General features: G+C 44.8%; 2 protein-coding genes across 2 annotated transcripts in view; one reads left to right on the plus strand and one right to left on the minus strand.

Annotated features, from left to right (window-relative positions):
• Positions 1 to 12,610, plus strand: part of STAG1 (stromal antigen 1) — a 295,978-nt gene extending 283,368 nt beyond the window's left edge. The window contains exons 27-33 of the mRNA XM_019503764.1: positions 762 to 890; positions 1,320 to 1,525; positions 5,871 to 6,042; positions 7,533 to 7,643; positions 8,440 to 8,554; positions 10,192 to 10,272; positions 10,361 to 12,610. Coding sequence (XP_019359309.1) covers positions 762 to 890; positions 1,320 to 1,525; positions 5,871 to 6,042; positions 7,533 to 7,643; positions 8,440 to 8,554; positions 10,192 to 10,272; positions 10,361 to 10,384 — 838 coding nt within the window. The 3' untranslated portion in view covers positions 10,385 to 12,610. The remainder of the gene's footprint in view (positions 1 to 761; positions 891 to 1,319; positions 1,526 to 5,870; positions 6,043 to 7,532; positions 7,644 to 8,439; positions 8,555 to 10,191; positions 10,273 to 10,360) is intronic.
• A 5,085-nt stretch (positions 12,611 to 17,695) lies between these two features.
• PCCB (propionyl-CoA carboxylase beta subunit) overlaps positions 17,696 to 19,249 on the minus strand; it is a gene marked incomplete at its 5' end in the record, with an annotated part of 59,944 nt that continues 58,390 nt past the window's right edge. The window contains 1 exon segment of the mRNA XM_019503765.1: positions 17,696 to 17,955. Coding sequence (XP_019359310.1) covers positions 17,834 to 17,955 — 122 coding nt within the window.

Consider the following 19,249-nt stretch of genomic DNA (forward strand, 5'->3'; position numbering starts at 1 on the left):
GGTGGGCACGCTAGAAGGGAGGGACAGGATACAGCTGGACCTGGACAGGTTACAGGGGTGGGCAAATGAGAATAGGATGGGATTTAATATTGACATGTGCAGGGTGCTGCACTTGGGCAGTAAGAACCAGCAGCATACCTATAGGCTGGGGAACTTTCATCTCAAAAGTACAGTGGCAGAAAGGTTGACGGGATACCAGAGTGGTGGTTGAGAAGCACATTGAATGAGGAGCCAGGTGGTCATGAACTAAGGCTGGCTGGGCAAGGAGATACCAGTACTTGGCATCTGAAGAGATGAGACTAGGATTTGCTGGAAAAGGAGACTCGGACTAGGGTAAGGAGCCAGTGGTAAATAAAAAACAGAACTAGGACATGGACAGATTGGAGGAAGCAGTGGAGAAGGGGTCAAGTCAGGAAAGAAATGGAATAGGGTCATCACCCACTAGAGGACATACCTGTCCAGAGCCTAAAATGCAGCCACAGACCCACGAGTCTCACCACTCCTTTGCTATCAAAAGATATCCATGAAGCCTACTAGTAAAGCTTTCTTTCCCTTTTAGTGCCTGCCGACATAAACTACTGCAACCTACTACTGCTGTCGGTTCCACCATTACCTCACATGGCAGCAGTCTGTGTTACGGACCAAAAGGGTCCAACGCAGCAGAACCATGTGGCTGTCCGTAAGAGGCCATGAGTGAAATTGCCATAAGTTTTTCTCAGTTTCTCAGAGACCTAGTAACATTTCATGTGTCTTTACCCCAGGGATGGTATAGAATTTGCCTTCAAGTACCAGAATCAGAAAGGACAAGAATATCCGCCTCCTAATCTTGCTTTCCTTGAGGTCCTTAGTGAATTTTCTTCTAAACTCCTGCGGCAGGACAAAAAGACTGTGTAAGTGATACCCTCATTTCCCTGTTTACAGGCTTTGCTAAACTGTGTCATTCATCATTTTAGCGAGCATTTAAGATGTCTGCCTCAAGGGGTTTGCAGTACTGATACTTTAGCTATCTGCATACCTCTAACCCTCTATATATGCATAGTTCCACTGAAGTCAGTGGGCCTCTACTTGCATGCTTAAAAGCTAATCATGGTAGTGCTGTATTGGCAGGATGAGTGCTGTAATGCCATTCTGCTTTAAGAATTAACAGTAGTTCATTTTTCCAAGTTATTCTTTATGTAGGTATTCAATGGAAAATCTAATATTTTCTTTTATGGTAACTTAAAAAAAGTTGATGGACACTGGAGGACCTTGTACAGGTTGATCAGAGGAGAAAAAGCACAGAAACAAGCTTCTGTATTCACTGCCTTTTATTTTCACAGTCACTCCTACTTGGAGAAGTTCCTGACTGAACAGATGATGGAAAGGAGGGAAGATGTATGGCTCCCACTAATTTCCTATAGAAATTCACTGGTTACTGGTGGCGAAGATGACAGGATGTCTGTGAACAGCGGAAGTAGTAGCAGCAAAGCCTCCTCAGTGAGGAATAAGAAAGGCCGACCTCCACTTCACAAAAAAAGGGTAGAGGGTATGTATGGTTTTATGTTATGGGGTGTAGGAGCTAGTCTTTTTTAGCATGTGTTTATAAATCCCTTAAAAGTTCATTTTCTTCCATTAGATTCTTATGTTATTAGTTAACACAAGTATACAAGTACATGCTTCATGGAGATTTGTATAATATATCCTTAGAACTTCGTTTTTCATTCTAGAGTTTCCTATACATATATATATTCGCCTGCCGTTGGGACGACACACTGAGATTTGTCATTCCAAAAGCATCTAGAAACAGTTACTACAAAACTGGAGGCAAGAAGTTAATAGGAAGGTACTTATTAACACCTCACTTAGTAGAAGCTAGCCCTTCACCCGTATTGAGCCATGTCTGAACTGTGCATCAGCCTTGTGCAGGGCCACTGAGAACAACATTGTCCTTTGGGACCACAAATAGTCTTCAGAAAGGATCCAAATGGTCATGCCCTATGGCACACAGTGAGTCACTTCTCCTACACCACTCAATTCTTTCCCAGTTAAAGACTCCCAGAAAGAGAGAAGGCAGGTAGGAAATTTCAAGCAACAGCTTCTGGTAAGTAACCAGATCTCCTTCTGAGCAGTGTTGGCAGAACTGCTTTCACAAATTGGGCATGACATTAGAGACACTCAAGAGCATTTTAAGTGCTGGTTTAAGAAGCTGAATTACTTAACTGAAGCATAATTGTAGAACTATGATTTCAAGAGCTTGCTTTGTGAGATCTTATGCTTTTTCTCTTGGTTGCGTCTAGCATCCAGAGCCTACTGTTGCATTGGCTTGGGCCCTGGGAAGCATGACGTTCCTCATGCCTGCAGCCTCTCTTGAAGAAAGACGATCTATGGAGTCACATAGAGCAGTCCTCCTGGGGGCTTTGTATCTCCATATTAGAAGCTTCAGCTGGATGAAGTAGTACATTCAGAGCCAGAGCAGGCTGCTTTTTGGCTCTCCCGCTTAGGAGACGTGGCTGTTTTCCTCTGTAGCTGTAATTTCATTGGTTTCCTTTTTAGTCTGAGTTGGAGAGAACTGCAGTAGTATAGTCTAGGGATGACACATGCCTGGCACTGCAGCAACCAAGTCTTCATCCAAAAGGAACAAACAGAATCTTTTTACCAGTTAGAGACAAAGTGGCAAAACTAGCAAAACCACACACTCTTCCCGATGCTGGAGGAAGTGTACTTACCAGCTCTTCCATGCGATTCCATTTTGCATTACTTCATATTCCTGGATTTGCATGAAACCATCTGGTCGTCATCTGTGCTCCTTTCTCTCCCAGGCAATGTAGTATCTGAAGCAGAACTGTTTACTTGGTTTGTAAAGGATACATAGAAGTATGTGTTCTCAACATGAGAGTGGTTACTGCAGCTCCTGGCAACTCTGTAATCCCTGAGGATTATATGTAGATGCTAAATAATGGGATTGGCCCAGCGTAAAGCATTAAGGCAGATTTAAACCATTACTATTAATATTAGTTATGTTTGCATTGTAATACCTAGGACCCTGTTGTCCCAGGCTGCTCCTGCCCCATGGAGCTAACAGTCTGCAAGAGATGATAGCAAAACACAGCAGATGTGCAGTAAGGAAATACTGGGAGAGAAAGAAAATACAGAGAACAAGCACTTCCTTTTAGGATAGAAGAGGAACATGTCAGAAGAGAAATAAAGTCACTATAATGTCTTGTCTCTGTCCAGTGGGACCCATTATGCCAAAATCTTTGCCCTATGCAAGTTGTACTACTAAGCTGCTCAGCTCTATACCTAGGTTAGGAGTAGGGTGAAACCAGTCCCAGGATCTGGGAACTGCAACTAGGCCCTCTATAGTTGTGTATCTTAGCTTCATCCAAGCCTTCAACAGGTTCAGCAGTCACTTGGTTCCAGAGTCTATCCATGGTCGTTACAGAAAGCAGATCTCTTCGAATTCCCCTTGACCTGAATTCTGAGTGCCTTAAGAAAATCAAGTGCCATGAAAATCTGAAAAGAGACCATGAAATAAGTGTAGTATCACAGATGCTTCACGGGCGTTTCTGCTAGGGTATGTTAAAGAACAAAAGGTAACTTCTAAGCCCAAGAAGAAAGCCAGACAGGATCCATCAGGATCTCTTATCCCATCTCTTTCTTTCCTAACCCTTGCCCATTTTAAACATCTATTCCTACCCCCCATCAGCAAAACTAAGGTTTCTTGCCTACTCTTCTATAATCCCTTCAGGTGTCCCATCCTGCTTCATCCCATTTCCTCATCCTCATTGTATCCACTCTCATCTGTTCCTGAAGCCTGTCTTTCCCCTCTGGTTTAGCCCCATCACTGTATGAGCATCCCTGAAAACACTCATGGTTGATTTTGCTTGCACCTCCAACCACCGCCCCATCCCACTTCTTCCCTTCCTCTCAAGGTTCATTGGGAGTGCTTAGAGAAATCACTATTTAGTCATTTCCCCAAGCCCTCCTAGCTAGCCTTTTTCCTCTATGCTCCACTGAAAAGCTGCCACCAACACTTGTCCTTTCCCAGATCTTGCCTGTTAATTCTGTTGTTGTGACTTTGATTCTCACCAATGCTTGAGAAGACTTGAGAAGTCTTTAAATAGTGGTCCCTTAAAAACGATGACGAACCCAAAGATGAGGATGGAGTACTAGTTCTGAGATCATATGATCATAGGAAAGTAGAGCTGGAAAGGACTTCACAAGGTCATCTAGTCCAGCCTCCTACTCAGGAGATCATCTTCAATTCAAGTCAGTCTTCAATTTGCTGAAGATAATTACAAAATTGGATTTTGTTTCACAGTTGATGTTTGTTATTGGGACAAACCTAATGCAGTTCAGTAAAGTGAATCTAGATACCTTAGCTATACATAATCTGATTAAATAAATAGGAGATCTTTGAAAAGGGCTTGTGACAACAGTGAAGAACTTGTGCACCAGATTAAAGCAAGACAGTTGAAAAGTTAAAGGTCATTTCATCAGATGCATGATGTGAGTATCAACCAGAAAATTGTTGTAATCAAATCCTCAGAGTACGTTGAAAGCCTGTGTGTTTTCATAATGAAATTGTTTGGGTGTGTGACACCAGGAGTGAAGAAGAAGCTCTTACAATGTTAAAAACAAAACAGAGTTTACAAAGGCTCTGTCTAATACTACCTATGAATGAGCTAGAATGAGCCATATGATGACCAAACAAATAAGAGATCCCATTGTTTTGCATTTTTCATGGAAGCAAATTCTGCAAAGTGCTACAGTTCTGTGGAACAATTTCTTTTCTTACCAGTGAGCCATAATGTACTGCAAAGAGAAATGAAACATTTCCAGAAAATTGGTGAAATGAAGATTTTAGTCAGCTGTTTGAAATTGCATAACAAGAAAAAAGCTTTTTATTTGCAAAAACAAGGCCACGAACATTTTCTATGGGGGGGATGAACTTTCAGCAAATTAAAGTTACTTAAAAATCATTTTCAAACAAGGGATATTAAAGGACTTGAACATCTGATGATACTAAACTGTTAAAAAATGACATTGTCAACTCCTTAATTCATAAGCTATCATGATAACTGCTACCAAGTAACAGAAAAAAATCTTAGTGTCTGTAGGATGAAATTTTGTGAACATTCCCTGTAGTTGTTTATATTTTTCAGTCTTATTCCTGTTGTTTATAGTTTGGAATCTTAGAATATTCTACAAAATTAAGGCTTTTTCTGCTCTCCTATTGGTTTTAAGTGCTTAATATGCATTGTTTGTTTGTCAGGCCTCTGGTTTGACCCATCAGCAAAATATATGTATTGCCTTTCAACCAGATTAGCCCCTAATCATTTTATGTATTCTAACCTTATGTTGTCTGTCATTTTCCAACTGAATTGTAAACTGTTTAGGATGGGAACAGTCTTCAAGTTGCAAATGCATGCACAGAACCTTATGCTGTAGACACCCTTGCAATGCAGATTTTTTTTTAAAGTATTATTTTTTATACTAATTAGATATGACTGCTTTGAATAGGAAACATGGGAAATAATCAGCATTTCAAAGATTTTTCCTTCTCAGTACTAATACAAAATTAAATTAGAGTCACAAGTTAAGCTTCTTGGCAGTTAATCCACCTCGATCCATTACGCATGGAATGATTTGTTATCTAAATCACTTAATTTATAACTTATTTTGCAGAAGTTGCTGCAGCTGTGGCATTGAGCTATAGCAACGTATACACGGGGGAAAGGCCTGGGTTAGCACTGTTTGTGCTCTGACACTTAGTGTTTACGCAGCTAGGTGCTCCCAATAAATATCCTGTTGAATGCTGAACAACTGTAGTAACCGCTACAAAATGCAGTGTCTTATGCAGTTACCTAAATGTAATTGTCCTGCAATAGATGAGAATCTGGAAGGGTCGTGGCTGAACAGGAATGACAACATACAAACTCCAGGGGCTCTTCAAGCACCACAGCTCACCTCAACTGTCTTGAGAGAAAACACGAGACAAATAGGAGAGCAGATCCAAGAGCATGAGTCAGAACAAGGATCTGAACAGGATTTCTTACACAAGTAAGTGCCAGAACATCGCTGTCAAATACATCAGGCTGGGCAAGAGTTGGGATTAGCCATAGTGGTTACAAGGCATGCCGCGGACTTTCTGTGCCAGACAGCTGAGCATTGGAACATTGCACTGCCTGCTGAGAGCATGTGCCAACTAGTCTGCCTACAGCACCACACGCATGCAGTTACACTGCTACTGGATCATGGAGTAGCCTGTGTGCTAGGGGTACCTTTCTCCTTGGCATTAGGTGGTTCTCCATTCAGAAAGCTGGCTTGGTGAAGCCCATTTAGGGGTCCCTAACTCTCTGCCCTGAGCAGTTATCTTGACAGTATGAGATCCCCTACACCACAAGACCCCTCAAATTTAGATTGTGCAGCTCGGAGCCTATGGTTCCCTTTTTTGAATACATCCTTAGGTGCCTTCAGCTCCTGGCAGACATTACACTTAAGACATGATTAACCAGTTAATACCATCTTAAGTAGTAACCAGGGCACATGTTCATGCAGTTAATGGCACAATAAAATGGGGAATAAGATGCAAAGTTATCACACAAAATATGGCTGGTTCCCATCACACCTTAGATTGAGTGTGGGGGCCAGTACCAATCAGCTGATCAGCATTCCCAGCTTTAGGAGCATGCCAGAGACTTAAAGAGAGGCACAGGCATTGAGATCATGGATCAGATTGTGTTCTGCCTTTAACTGAATTTCAGTCAGTGTCCTCAGTGCCATGGAGAGGTATTTTTGCTCCCAGTTCCCAGGCCCTGAGTGCTTCTGCACATAGGCTTGATGGTCAATACAAATGGCTAATGAACAAACAATCATGCTCCTACCAGAGATCCATCACCTCAAATGGTGTCTCTTTTTATGCAGGGGCTCGATGATTTCAGCTTGTTTTGTCAGTTTCAATTGGGTGAAATTGTATAATTGTAATAAAATAAAAGAACTTGATGCTTTGAAGTTCCTAGGTACTCTGCTGGGCTCTGCTCATGCTGTGGTGACCTCCCTTGCATAGACCTGTCATTTAAGACCAGCCCTTCAGGCACTCACATATCTGTCGTTTCTGGGCCCTCCAGTAATTTGTACTATAGCTTAAGCATCATTTGCTTTTCCTTTTTTTATATGGCATCTTGTGCCTGCTAAAATGCATGTTAACCTTGGGGTTGCAGGTATTCTTGTGTGCAGTGCCAGTTTTGAGCCAATGGAATAGCACCAGTTAAAGTAGGAATGGTCCAGCATGGTAGGAGTACAGAGTACGAGCATGGTGGCATGTGGCCGCTTTTATTCCACAGTGTTTAACAAATGTACCGATTACGTGCCACAAGACCAACAAACTGGAGCAGGAGGTATGAAGACCCTTCCATATAATGGGACTGGGTTGGAATGCTTTTCAGTCTCGAGGATGGCCTGATCCAGAATGTGCTGAGACAACATCCGGAGAAAATCACTACAGTCTCAGTGGCATGGCTGAATTCGTAACACTGTTCTTCCTGTGTCAGTCCCCAGATGCAGATATCTTGGCTGGGCCAGCAGAAGCTAGAAGATCTAAATCGAAAGGACAGGACAGGAATGAACTACATGAAAGGGAGAAGTGGTGTAAGGCATGCAGTGTAAGTGTGCAAAACCCCACACACATCATGGGTACAAGTGCCACATTTGGTGCTGAGGATTTTTGATTAGTGAGGTTCTTCATGAAAGACCATAACCTGTACCGCTGCTCATAGTCTGTGTGACATTTTATCTCTCTTAACAAAGACAGAGTAACTGCTTTCAAAGTGGGGATATGCAGCAAAGGACGCAGCATGGGATGCCGGGTGGTGGGCAGTCGGTGGACTGCATCACGATCCGCAGATGTACTGTTTTAATGCAGGGCCCTCTCCTACTTACCATTGTCCACTGGCTGAAGTGCCAGTGGGGTCACAGTGCCCACAGCCTGGCAGCATCAAGTCTCTGGAGAACGAGGTTCTGCCCTCAGCCTTCCTGGATTATTCACCATATGACTTTGGGCAATCACATTACTTTTCCAGGCTTGCTTGCCCTATTGTAAAGTGAGGTTAGCACTGACCTGTCTGGTGGATCTGGCACTATGTTGTATATAATGCAGTTATATAGGACTTCGTACCTCAGTCCCTCACACCTCCAAGTGTTAACTTCCTTTTCAGCTGAGATCCCTTTCAGAGGTAATATGGTAAAACATCTTGTCCTTTTAAGCCTCCCTGTAAGCTGCCATGAGCCCCTTTGGGGAGGGTGGCACATAAATCAAAGAAATGGGTAAATAAATACATAAATAAATACATGCACGACACAGAGGAAGCAGGATGGGTGATTCTCCTTTGTAAGGATAAAGGAATAAATCCCACAATTGGAAGAATTAAATGCCACGACTTTGTTTTTTCTCTCAATCAGACGGGGCCTAATGGAGGATGATGCTGAGCCCATTTTTGAAGACGTAATGATGTCCTCACGAAGTCAGCTCGAGGACATGAACGAGGAGTTTGAGGACACCATGGTCATTGATCTGGTCAGTAGATGGTGGTTATTAATAGCAAGTATAATATGGAGGCAGGACGGTTAAAAGGGACAAAATTACTAAGGCAGCTTCCCAGGATTATGTGCCACTTTCAGTGGCGTGAGCACCCAGAAGTGGGAGAGGACTGAAGCAGCCCACTTGGCCCAAAGCTACAAATGTAATCCTGACCGATTCCGTGTTCATAGAAACACGGGGTATAACGTTTGGCAGCAGTAGCCTGGTGCCCTGCTGCTGACACAAGCAAGGACCTGATACTTGGTGAAAGTGAAAACATGATAAAGCATGTAGAGGCAACTAGTGCTCCTTGACATATAGTATGGACTTGCAGCTCACTAACTGCACCATGCTAAGCCTCCAAGTGCACAATGTTAGTACCCACTCAGAGGAAAGAAACTAAGTCCACTTCCAGGGACCACACAAAAAGATAACTGTTGAAGATGTACTCAGGGTTTCCATGCAGGGAGTAAACATGGAGCAGCCCTAATGTAAGGGAAAGCCCGGCCCTCGCTTATGGATACCAGCTCCCTGTGTAGACAGGCCTTTTGCCAGTTGTATAATGCAATGAGAAAAAAATGTCTCCTAACAGGAGATCATTACATGTCCCACAGAATGAGGAAGTGTTTCCGCAAGGCTAATTGTTACTAGCAGCAGCAGTGCAAGCAACTCAGCAGTGCAACTGGGCTTTGAAAAGAGTTTTAGCTTCTTTCGGTGACCTCTTGTGGCCATACCCAGGCTGCGTGCTGCATCCCATTCCCTTTTGTTGCATATAAATTTCCTGGCCTTTGAATTTCAGAAGCTTGGTTGTCTCATTATGCGAAGTAGAAAAAAATGCAGAGCAGGAAGGAAAAGGGACCAATCAACTTTTCTTAAAAGTGAGAGTATTTTGCATAATTCAGACTGGCTTCTCTTGTCCTGTCCATCCTAAACTTAAACCAGGGTTACAAACGGGGCACATGGGTCCAAGCCCTAAGATTATACTTTTCCACATGCTTTGGAACAGAAATGCAGCTAAATACGTAGCTGCTTCTGCCCAAGACTGAACTTGTCTTACCCCACACATCATCTTGCAGATACATACAATCTTTTCTTGCATAGTTCAGGTGGTAGGAGATGACGGGTTCCATCCAGCTCCCATTCAAATGGAGCAGAGCTCCCAGAGCTGCAGGATCATGGCCAAAGGGAATAGATTGACCCTAACCTGAGCTGCTGTGTCGTGCTTAGGTGCCTTTGTGGCTGTAGTTGCACTCCAGTTTCATAGCTGATTTGTCTCAGAAATGAAGTGAAGAGCAGCAGAAAGCTTCTGATAGCCTGGTCTATGGTCCTGATTCAGGCAAGTATTCCTATGCAGGAAGGAATCTAACACAAGTGCTTAAGGATGGGCATAGACCTATTTCCTTTGGCTTCAGACTCAAATGCATACTTGATGTCGAGCAGCTGTCACAAGTGTTTTCCTGGATATAGAATGATTTGGAACTCCTTGCAAGCCCAACTCCCTTGAGGAAGGTGCTCGCATTGCTCCTGTGTACATCCAGTACCTGCCATGTCGAGTCCGCTCAGCCCAGTGCCCTGACCAGGGACCTTGCGCTGCCTAATTGTAAGGACAGTTAAATAAATTCCTCTCTTTCCAGCCACCCTCAAGAAACCGACGAGAACGGGCTGAATTGAGGCCGGACTTCTTTGACTCTGCAGCTATCATTGAGGATGATTCAGTAAGATCCTGCTTTGCATTGTTCACTGTTTGAGGATCCTCTTGTTTTGGCCTCTGGCTAACTGTTGTCTCTCAATTGTTTTCTGTAGGGATTCGGAATGCCTATGTTCTGAAGTCTGGTGAAGATATTTTACAAATTTGGAACTCTATTGTTTAGAGCTAGAGGCCTATATACTGTGATAGCTTGTATGAAAACCACATTTTTGATGTGCTACAGTTTGATTTTTAACCAAATGATTAAGGTCAATCCCTTTTTGTAGTGAGAGAGAAGAGGAACTTCTTAATGACACAAAGGAATGTTGGCCAATCCAGTCACCTCAGAAAGGCTGACCTAAAAAATCATTTGTATCCCTGTTCTTGACTGTCCTAATACAGATTTTTTTTCTGGATGGGGAGGAAGTTTTAAATTGTTAAGACAGCTGTCAAAATAAACACTGTTCTACATATGTTTTCTGAAAACAGCGTTGAGTGAAAACAGAACTTTTTAACTTTATTTTTCTGCTGTACAATTTAAAACTGTTTTAACATTTGCCTTTTTATGTTTTAAAAGCTAGCCATTTTTATTAAACCTATGCCTGTCAGCCATTGACTAGCAATGATGCTATAAGCAGGTCATCCTGGCTACAGAAACGTGTTTTTGAACACACTGGATTTGATTAATAATATGGTACGCTTATATCCTCTCATAGGCATTGAGAAGAACACTCTTACAAAAGAGGTTAGAATCCTAATGAAGTGCATCTCTGCCAAAAAACGTTCAGATACTGATATGATAAACCCAGATTTTATACTCTTGAGAAGATTTATTTTTATTTATAATGGGGCATAAAGTAAGAGATGTCCATGAAGCCACTTTTCCAACAGATGCTGTGTAACATTCATTTTATATAGCACTAGGGGACACAAAACAGTACATTTTCTATTGGTACTTGCTCTGTGCATTTTTAGCAACTTATACCAGCAAATAAAGTATTCTCAGTAAAACACACAAATGGTTCTCAAGTAATCACTTTGCTGTTTTTACTACCTATTTCATGCCCTGCCAATCCAAGGTACATAAACAGCAACTTTCCTATATAAAATAGATCGGGGGGGGGGAGGAATCACTTTAGCATTCAAAAAGCAATTTTAACTGTACCATATAAAAATGTCGACTTTCCATGCCGTAAATACCCTTTTGCGCTATTTTTGTAAATTAATTTTGCCAGTTAGAAGTACTGTATGTGCTGCATAGAAATTTGTGCTTAGATGGTGAAGTTCTTAAGCTTACAATGGAATACAGCTACATTTTCAGTGTTAACTGTGCATATGAGAGTAATTCTTTGAAAAAAACATGATTTTTTCAAGAAAGTAAAAAAGAAAAAACCCAAAAAGTTCTCAGCTAATTCATTGTAATAAGAGATTTTCAGTGTCTTCAACGATTTGGAATTTCATTCTGCCTTGATTTTACAACCATCTCATAGCTGCTACTGTAGTTGAAAATGGCCTGATATTCAGAGGTGTGGAAGACCCACACAAACCCAGAGCACCTCTAAATATCAGCCACAAACGGTTACTCTTCCTTTCTGCGTTTCAGTGTTAGCGTTAATACCAAGCCAACTGACCCACACCAAGCACAGCAGTTTCAGAGGTGCTTTTTTTAGCAACTGCAAAATAGTCACGGAGCTTTCTCTTTTACAAGGTCGTCTAACAAAAAACCAAACATACACCCAGTGCTTACCTTTTGGGAGGGGAGAAACAACTAATGTAAAAACAAACCATGTTTCCATTCTTTTAACAGCTGAGATTTTTCTTAAAATGTGTACAGTTCTCGGGGGGAGGGGGGGAGGGGGCGAAGACTTGGTTGCCAAAAACATTTGACCTGATGATTTAGCCATTCCTCAAACTTGGCTGTCAGGATTGCAAGCCTCTGCCCTCGCGGGAGCATTGCTTTATATCATGGGTGAAGGTTACCCCCAAGGGGTAGTGGGTGGGCAGGAATGGCTGCATTAAACTGTCAGCACCGTAGTTCTGTGAGAATAGTAGCAGAAGGAATGCTGCCTGGTTTGAGTCATAGTCACAGACCAACCTTGTGCTTCACAGTCCTCTGTGTGGAAAACTGAATCCTAATTTAACATTGTAGAATACTGTATAACAAAAAAAAGTTTACTATTAAGGTACCTCCAATGGGTTTCCAGTTCAGTTTGCAGTCAATAGATTTTTTTGTATTATGAGTGTCTCCTTGATTGGTTTTGCTAGTAATTCTGTAAATTGTACATTTACAATATAAGGTTTTTTTTTCCTTTTGTACAATTTAAAACTGATGCTTCACCTTTCCTTTAATAAACTATTCAAAATCATGAGTGTGATGAGCACAACTTTAAAAACTGGATCTGGCCACCCCATTGTGTCTCTACCCCATGAACTATTGTCCCATGCATATAGGGAAAGGCAGCTCTCACTTGAAGCCCTGACCTTCTCACCAGACTCCCTGTGACTATTTCTCATGCTCAGTCTTGGGTCTCAGAGCAAAGGAATTTTTTTTTTTTTTTTGCCAGTTTGCAGTAAACCTGGTAAGTTGCCTGTGGAGTTATTAAAGGCTTTTATGTTGCTGAAATCTGTTCTCTAATACCTTTGCCATCAATCAGTCAGCTGCTGTTGGAAAGGTCAACGTGGCACAAGCCTTGGGTGAAGTTCTCTGCTCAAGTAACCGTAAGTGCAGGGGTGAGTAAGCACTCTAAAAGGCAAAGACCCAAATGGTTTAATAATCTCGTAGGCTGGAGTTTGTGCTTTTTAAAAGCAGTTTGGCAAATCTGCCAAGGTGCACAATGCCTCCTGCAGTGCTACCTTCAGCCTCTTGGAAGCTGACATAACTCTCAGATGCGAATGATGAATGCATTTGCCTCTACAATGTCAGAACCAAACCATCAGCTTTCTCTTAAAGATGATTGACTAAACTGGTGAAGAGACGACATGAACTAACAGGTAGGACACTGGGACTGGCATACTGGGACCTTCTGTGCGTTGCTTCACTTCTTTGGGCCTCAGCCTCTCCCTTGATAATACAGGGTTGATGATAACATGCCTTCTTTGTAAAGCCTTTGGAGAGCTCCAGATGGAAAGTGCTATGCAAGATTTCAGTGTTACCAGTTTCCAGGCTCAGGTAAAGCTCTCACTGAAAGGATTTTCTTTGGTGTCAGGAGTTCATAGGGGGAGTGAGCCATCTTCCTCATCCTGTCATGGGGACTGCAGCCTTTGTGGTGCGACCAGCAATGGTTTTCTAGCATGTCTGCTGGCTGTTAACCTGATAGCACTGCTGGCTAAGTATTGGGATTCGGGAGGGAAAGTTTTGCTGCATGGAATGGTGCTTCTAGGAGTGGCATCACCGGGATACAGATGCCTGTGGTGCCCAGGCATTGAGTTTCCATCTAATGAGGCTGAGGAACAAGTGAGCAGCTGTAGCTTTCTGTTAATTGTCAGAGTTGAGTTTTTCATGTCTTCATCTGTGTGACACTGCTCAGCTTGGGTATGGCCATGTGTGGGCATCATCAGCGCCTGGCCCCAGTCCCTGATGTCAGACTAGCAGTGATAATCCTCTGAGTTCTCACTTCTCACTCTAGACGGTCTCGGCCCAAAAATCACGGCACACAGCTTTGTAGAGGTGCCACAAGGTCACGGCCCTGTCAGGAAACAGAAGAGTTTGGATTGGTTTGCCGCACATAGCTGGCCCCTGTTGGGTCTTGAAGAGGGAGGGGCCACCTTCCACAGCAGCAGTGCCTTTGTGATTCCTTGTCAGTCTGTAATACTCCTTTGTGAAAAGCCTTTATTCCATCACTCAAGCCTTGAAAATGCAGCCAGCGTAGCTGTGGGCTGATGATTTTTCGGCGTGATTGTGTGTCACACCAAGTTGCCGTGGCAGTTTTCCAGGAAGCCAGCTCGGCACCAGTCTGGTCTTCCATGCTTCTCCATGTCCCAGGCATCTATGAAGAGGGTGGAGAAGCAGGTGGTACAGATCCAACTGAAGTAGTTCTCCACTATCCAGGAATGGCGTCAGAGGCCTCCAGTCCTTAAATTATAATGACGTGCATGCAGTGAGTCCACACAAGGCCCTCACTCAGTGGGCAGTTCTTTGCAGTGGTGATGGACAGGATGCCATGTCAGTTATTGGCCGTCACCCGAAGCACAGGGAGTGCCAATGCTCTTTGGAGGAACGCCAGCTCTGGAGGGCTTAGCACAGGGCCCCAGTGCCTACAAACTAGTGGTCCCTTGCTAAGTGAGCAGGTGCCTTGGGCTGTACTGCTGTTGGCTCACCGCTGAAAGGGTTCCTGCAGGCCTGCACTTCAAATTGTAACATGGGATTTGCAGGGACAGGAGGAGCTGCCTCCAGGCTGAGCACATCAAGTCTGTTACTTGCAGTGTCAGATGTTTCTTTTTGCCCTCCGGCAGCCTTGCTCATATCCCCCAGCTCCTGCCTTGGGCCAGACAGACACCAGATGAGCAACTGCCAAACTGTCCTGCATAAATGCTGTGTCTTTCTGCATGGGAAAACCTCAGTTATCTCCAGTGAGTGCCTCACTTCCCCATGCAGATGAGGATGTTAAGGGGCATCATTATAAAGCACAAAGCACTATGTGCCAGCAGCGTTTGCAGAGCTTGTTTTGAAAATCCTGGCCGAATCCAAGTGCTCAGCCACATCACCCCACGCTTTCCTGATTGGCCGGCGCAAATTGGCTGTCGCTTTTTTTGCTCTATTGAGACTTGGAACAGGGACAGGACTTGTGCCACCTGAAACCCTTCAGCTCGCCGCAGGTGCACACCCTTAGCAACATGTCATTGAGGTCCCAGGAGTGAGGAGCACGTCTCCTGCATATTACCAAGGGAACTGCACTAAGGGCTGCTCTGAAGCCAGGGGGGCCATCCTGTATGCCTGGTGCCTAAGCCAAGGGGCAGGAGTAGTAAGCTTCCCCCCAACCCCTTCATCCCTCATGTGCTCCTTCATACAGCCTTCCTGAATCATATTTTCCAAGTGAAAAATCAGGGCAGGAGATAGTGAAGGGGAAGCATCATGGTGGGCAACAGGGGCATTGGTGCAGAAAGAAGGAAAAAGAGGTTCCTCCTAAAACAAAATAAGGACATGTTCCAGGATGGGGCAGGGGTACAGAAGAGAAGATTGACTGTTTTTACAGCTGTGCTAGAGCTGCTCCTTACTATCATCTCTTCCTCTGCTCACTTCCAATTCACCTTCATTCATGTGACTACCCATTCCTGCCAGTCCAGCCCCCATCCCCTCTGCCTCCTAGCTCAGAACTTTATCCATGGCCCTCCCAATGCAGCAGTCCCCCGGCTCCAACCTCCACCCTCCTGACCTCACCACAGCCCAGAGCCACCTTGGGATGAGCGAATGTAGTTGCAGGTAAACACTGGGAGACCAGAAGCAATGTAGTAACGGTGGCAGGGACAAAGAATGAAAGGTTCAGAGGGAGAAACCCTTGTGTCTGACCGTGTTGTGTTTTAAGCTGACTGTGAGACGCCAACTAAGGATCTGCCAGTGTGAACACAAACAGTGTTATCAGCCAGCCACATGATGACAACCAAATCCCGTATGAGCCAACCCAGCAAGCAAAAAGGCTGAGAAGCAGGTGCCCAAGGATGACACAGTGGAGCGGCCCAGAGCTAGTTGGGGCCTTATCTTACTAACCTTAACAAGGAGGAACAATGAGCAGTCAGAGAGCTCTGCGTGGACAGAGGCACGGAAGCAACTGGCAAGAACACACACCCAGGAGGCCTGAGGATGGGGGGAAACCCCCAAGGAAAGGATGCCAGAAACACTCCTGAAGGAGGATGGTGATGGCAGCATGGAAGAGAATGGCGTGGAGGCCAAGGGCTAAGTCACCACCTGCTGAGGTGAACACAAGATGGGAGCTGGGACACCACTGAAGAGGCAGGAGGGCAAGGCTAGTCATGGGGTCTTTTACTGTCAGACTGAGGCTCACTGAGCAGGTGTATGACGGGAAAGAGGTTAGCAGCAGCAGTCAAAGGGGTTCATATTGGGCTGTGGGGGAGGTGGTGGCACTGACAGCAGAGGGCAAACAGGAAGCTTAGCCATGGTGAGGGACAGGGCAGGATGCACTGGGAGCCGGGTAAGACGGGGAAACAGGACATCATCGCAGTGAGGAAGGAGGGAAGCAAAGCTGTTGAGATCACAGGAGTAGAAAACAAACAGCCTTGAGACAACGGTGCTTCTAGCAGGAAGAAGGCAGCACTAGAGAAAGAGGAAGCCAACCTGCCGTGGAGGGATCCAACTCATCCCCTTCCTATAAATGCCAGTGCAGAGGGACTGGTTTGGGCTGGGAGACTGCACAAAACATCAGGTCAACAGCCTACCAAGCTGGGGGGTTGCAGATCCCTCCCAGCTCCACAACTACCATGAACACCAAAACTCAGAAGGAAGGGCTCGGCGCTGAAGATTGACGATGCAGCCTCCTAGAGCTGCTGGGTCTGAGACAGATCTTGAAACAGTCAGACAGCCAGGCTGAGCCCAGAAAAGCCTTTGTGCTGGTAAACAGCCAGGTGCCGTACTCCACCATCATGCCCAATAACCCATGCCCAGTAATCCAAGGCAAACTCAGATACGCACTGGCCAACAGCTACACTTCCACATTTGCTGCTGCCTCCCTCTTCTCATCTCTCTTCCTCCTCATCTCTCACTGAATAAACTTCTTTTAACTGGAGAGGGGCCTTCATACCTGTGCCATTCCCTGTCAGCCAGGAATCCAAGCAGATGTCACCACAACAGCCGTGGGAAAATGTTAGCAGTGATTGGCTTTCTTCATATTTCAGTTTCTCGTTGCGTGTGCACAAACCAGGTACATGGAACGTGAAAGAACCATAAAGTTAAAGGCACGGCAGACACTGCATGGGCCTACACATACATGGAGCTACTGACCTCCCCAGCACTGTACACCTGTCTGTCTGATGGTGGTGATTTGCCTGTTTCTTTCATAATTATCCACCCCTGTTTTTCAGGAGGGAACATCAGAGAGAGATCAGAATAGGTTAGTTGCAGCTCTGGACTGAGGACAGTCCCCAGTACTCCAAGACCTCTGTGCCCCCAGCACTTTACAAGGGAGCATCCTGGGAGTCTTAATGAGCAGATTCATTGATTGCCCAGTGCAGAGATGCCACATGAATCTGAAGACAATGGATCCACCCCTCCCAGATTCTTTCCTTAGAAAGCTCTCAGTGGATCAATGGTTACAGCCCTTCATGATTGTACCAAGCAGCTCCTAGAGCCACAGGAATCAAAGGAGGTCCCTCCCTGCCTCCAGCCTGGGAGCCTAGATCCCAACCCTTAGACCCCCTTTTGAAGCCAAGTCATGTGGCGCGGGCTGTTGCGATGGTGGGCTGAGCTGCTGCTAAAGAAAAAACCTACTCAAACTCACTGGTGACGTAATTCCAAATACAACTGCGCACATGCTGTGGAATTTATTGTGGTGCAAGGCTGCAGCCAGTCATCAGAAGAGAAGCGTTAGCATGGGTAAATGCTGTTCATATTTGTGCTCTGCTCCATCCACCAGCCCCGTTTAGAGTGGTATGTTCGCGTGCTTCTTCCAGGGATTGGCCTGCACCTTGCTTGCCAGGACTTCCAGGTCACGGCAGATGCGGAGCCGAGTGGTGGCTGGCTGAATGAGGTCATCCACAAACCCTGTTCAGAGAGAGAGACAAATAAATCTCTGCCAGCTGCTAACAGGCCATGCTAGAGTGAGCGCAGCAGACACCTCGCATGACGAGAGCACCGCCTCCAGCTGAGACTGAGGACTTAAGCCATAAGAACTGTCGTTTACTGGGTCAGACCACAAGTTCACCTTGCCCAGTCTCCTGTATCACACAGAGGCAGAAGTAGATGCTGAAAGGGAGAGTGAACAGGATGGAAGTGCAGTTTTTCTCACTGTTCCTCTCTCGCTCGCAGCCTCCAGCATTGAAGGTTCGGGAAGTTCTGGTTCAAAGGCCGTACCTCTCGCTCCCATGCTCGACAGCTACTGATGCCCCTTTCCTCCAAGCACGTGTCCAGTCCCTTCCTGAATCTGGCTAAACTGTCAGCTTCCACCACATCCAGTGGCAATGAGTTCCACACTGTAATGACATGCTTGGGGGAGGGAGCGAAAGAACTTAAGTTCATTTTCAACTTATGACCTACTCATTTCATGTTACAACCCCTCGTTCTTGTATATTTAGAGAGATTAAATGATAAATCCCTATTGACTTTCTCTTCACAATTTAGTCTTTTGTAAACCTCATCATGTTCCTCCTCAAGTATCTCTTTTCTAACCTGAACAGGCCTGGCCTCTTGAGTCTCTCCTCATAGGAAGTCCCTCCATGTCACTGAACATCCTTGTTGCCCTTCTCTGGAACATCTCTAATTCTCCTGTATCCTCTTTGAGGTGTGAGGACCAGAACTAGGCACAGTATTCAAGGTGTGGACATGCCACAGATTTATAAAGGGGCATGATGATGCTTTCAGGGATAGTCTTAGGGAAAGCATTTGAATTGAAATAAAGCCAATTCAAGTCAAAATACACACCAAGGATTATGTACTGAGTGAATGCTGCAATGCCAAGAAATTTTAAAGTTAGACCCAATGTAGGAACGACAGCAAGCACCACTGGAAAGTTTCCAGTTCAAAAGAAACTGGCTCAGTGTAAAATGGAAAAAGATCAATTTCCTCCCAGGTGATTCTGCAAATTCAGCATGGCATCTAAGGGCTGAATCTGGTTGGTTTTCTCAGGCTGCTGCAGCCACAACAAACCCTCCACAGCAAGATATTAGCTAAGAGGTCTACATAGCAGATGCAGTTTCAGCACATGCATTCATGGGGCTCTCCATGGCTCTGGAGAGCTCCCGACAGGATTAAAATGTAGCACAAATGGATCCACCAGGGAGCAGGCTGGAAACGCATTGGGAACTCCTGCCTAGTGAGAATCCTGTCTGCGTAGTCCCTT

Source organism: Gavialis gangeticus, unplaced genomic scaffold, assembly GCF_001723915.1.
Source record: "Gavialis gangeticus isolate Ggan-Ray unplaced genomic scaffold, GavGan_comp1, whole genome shotgun sequence".
Lineage (NCBI taxonomy): Eukaryota > Metazoa > Chordata > Crocodylia > Gavialidae > Gavialis > Gavialis gangeticus.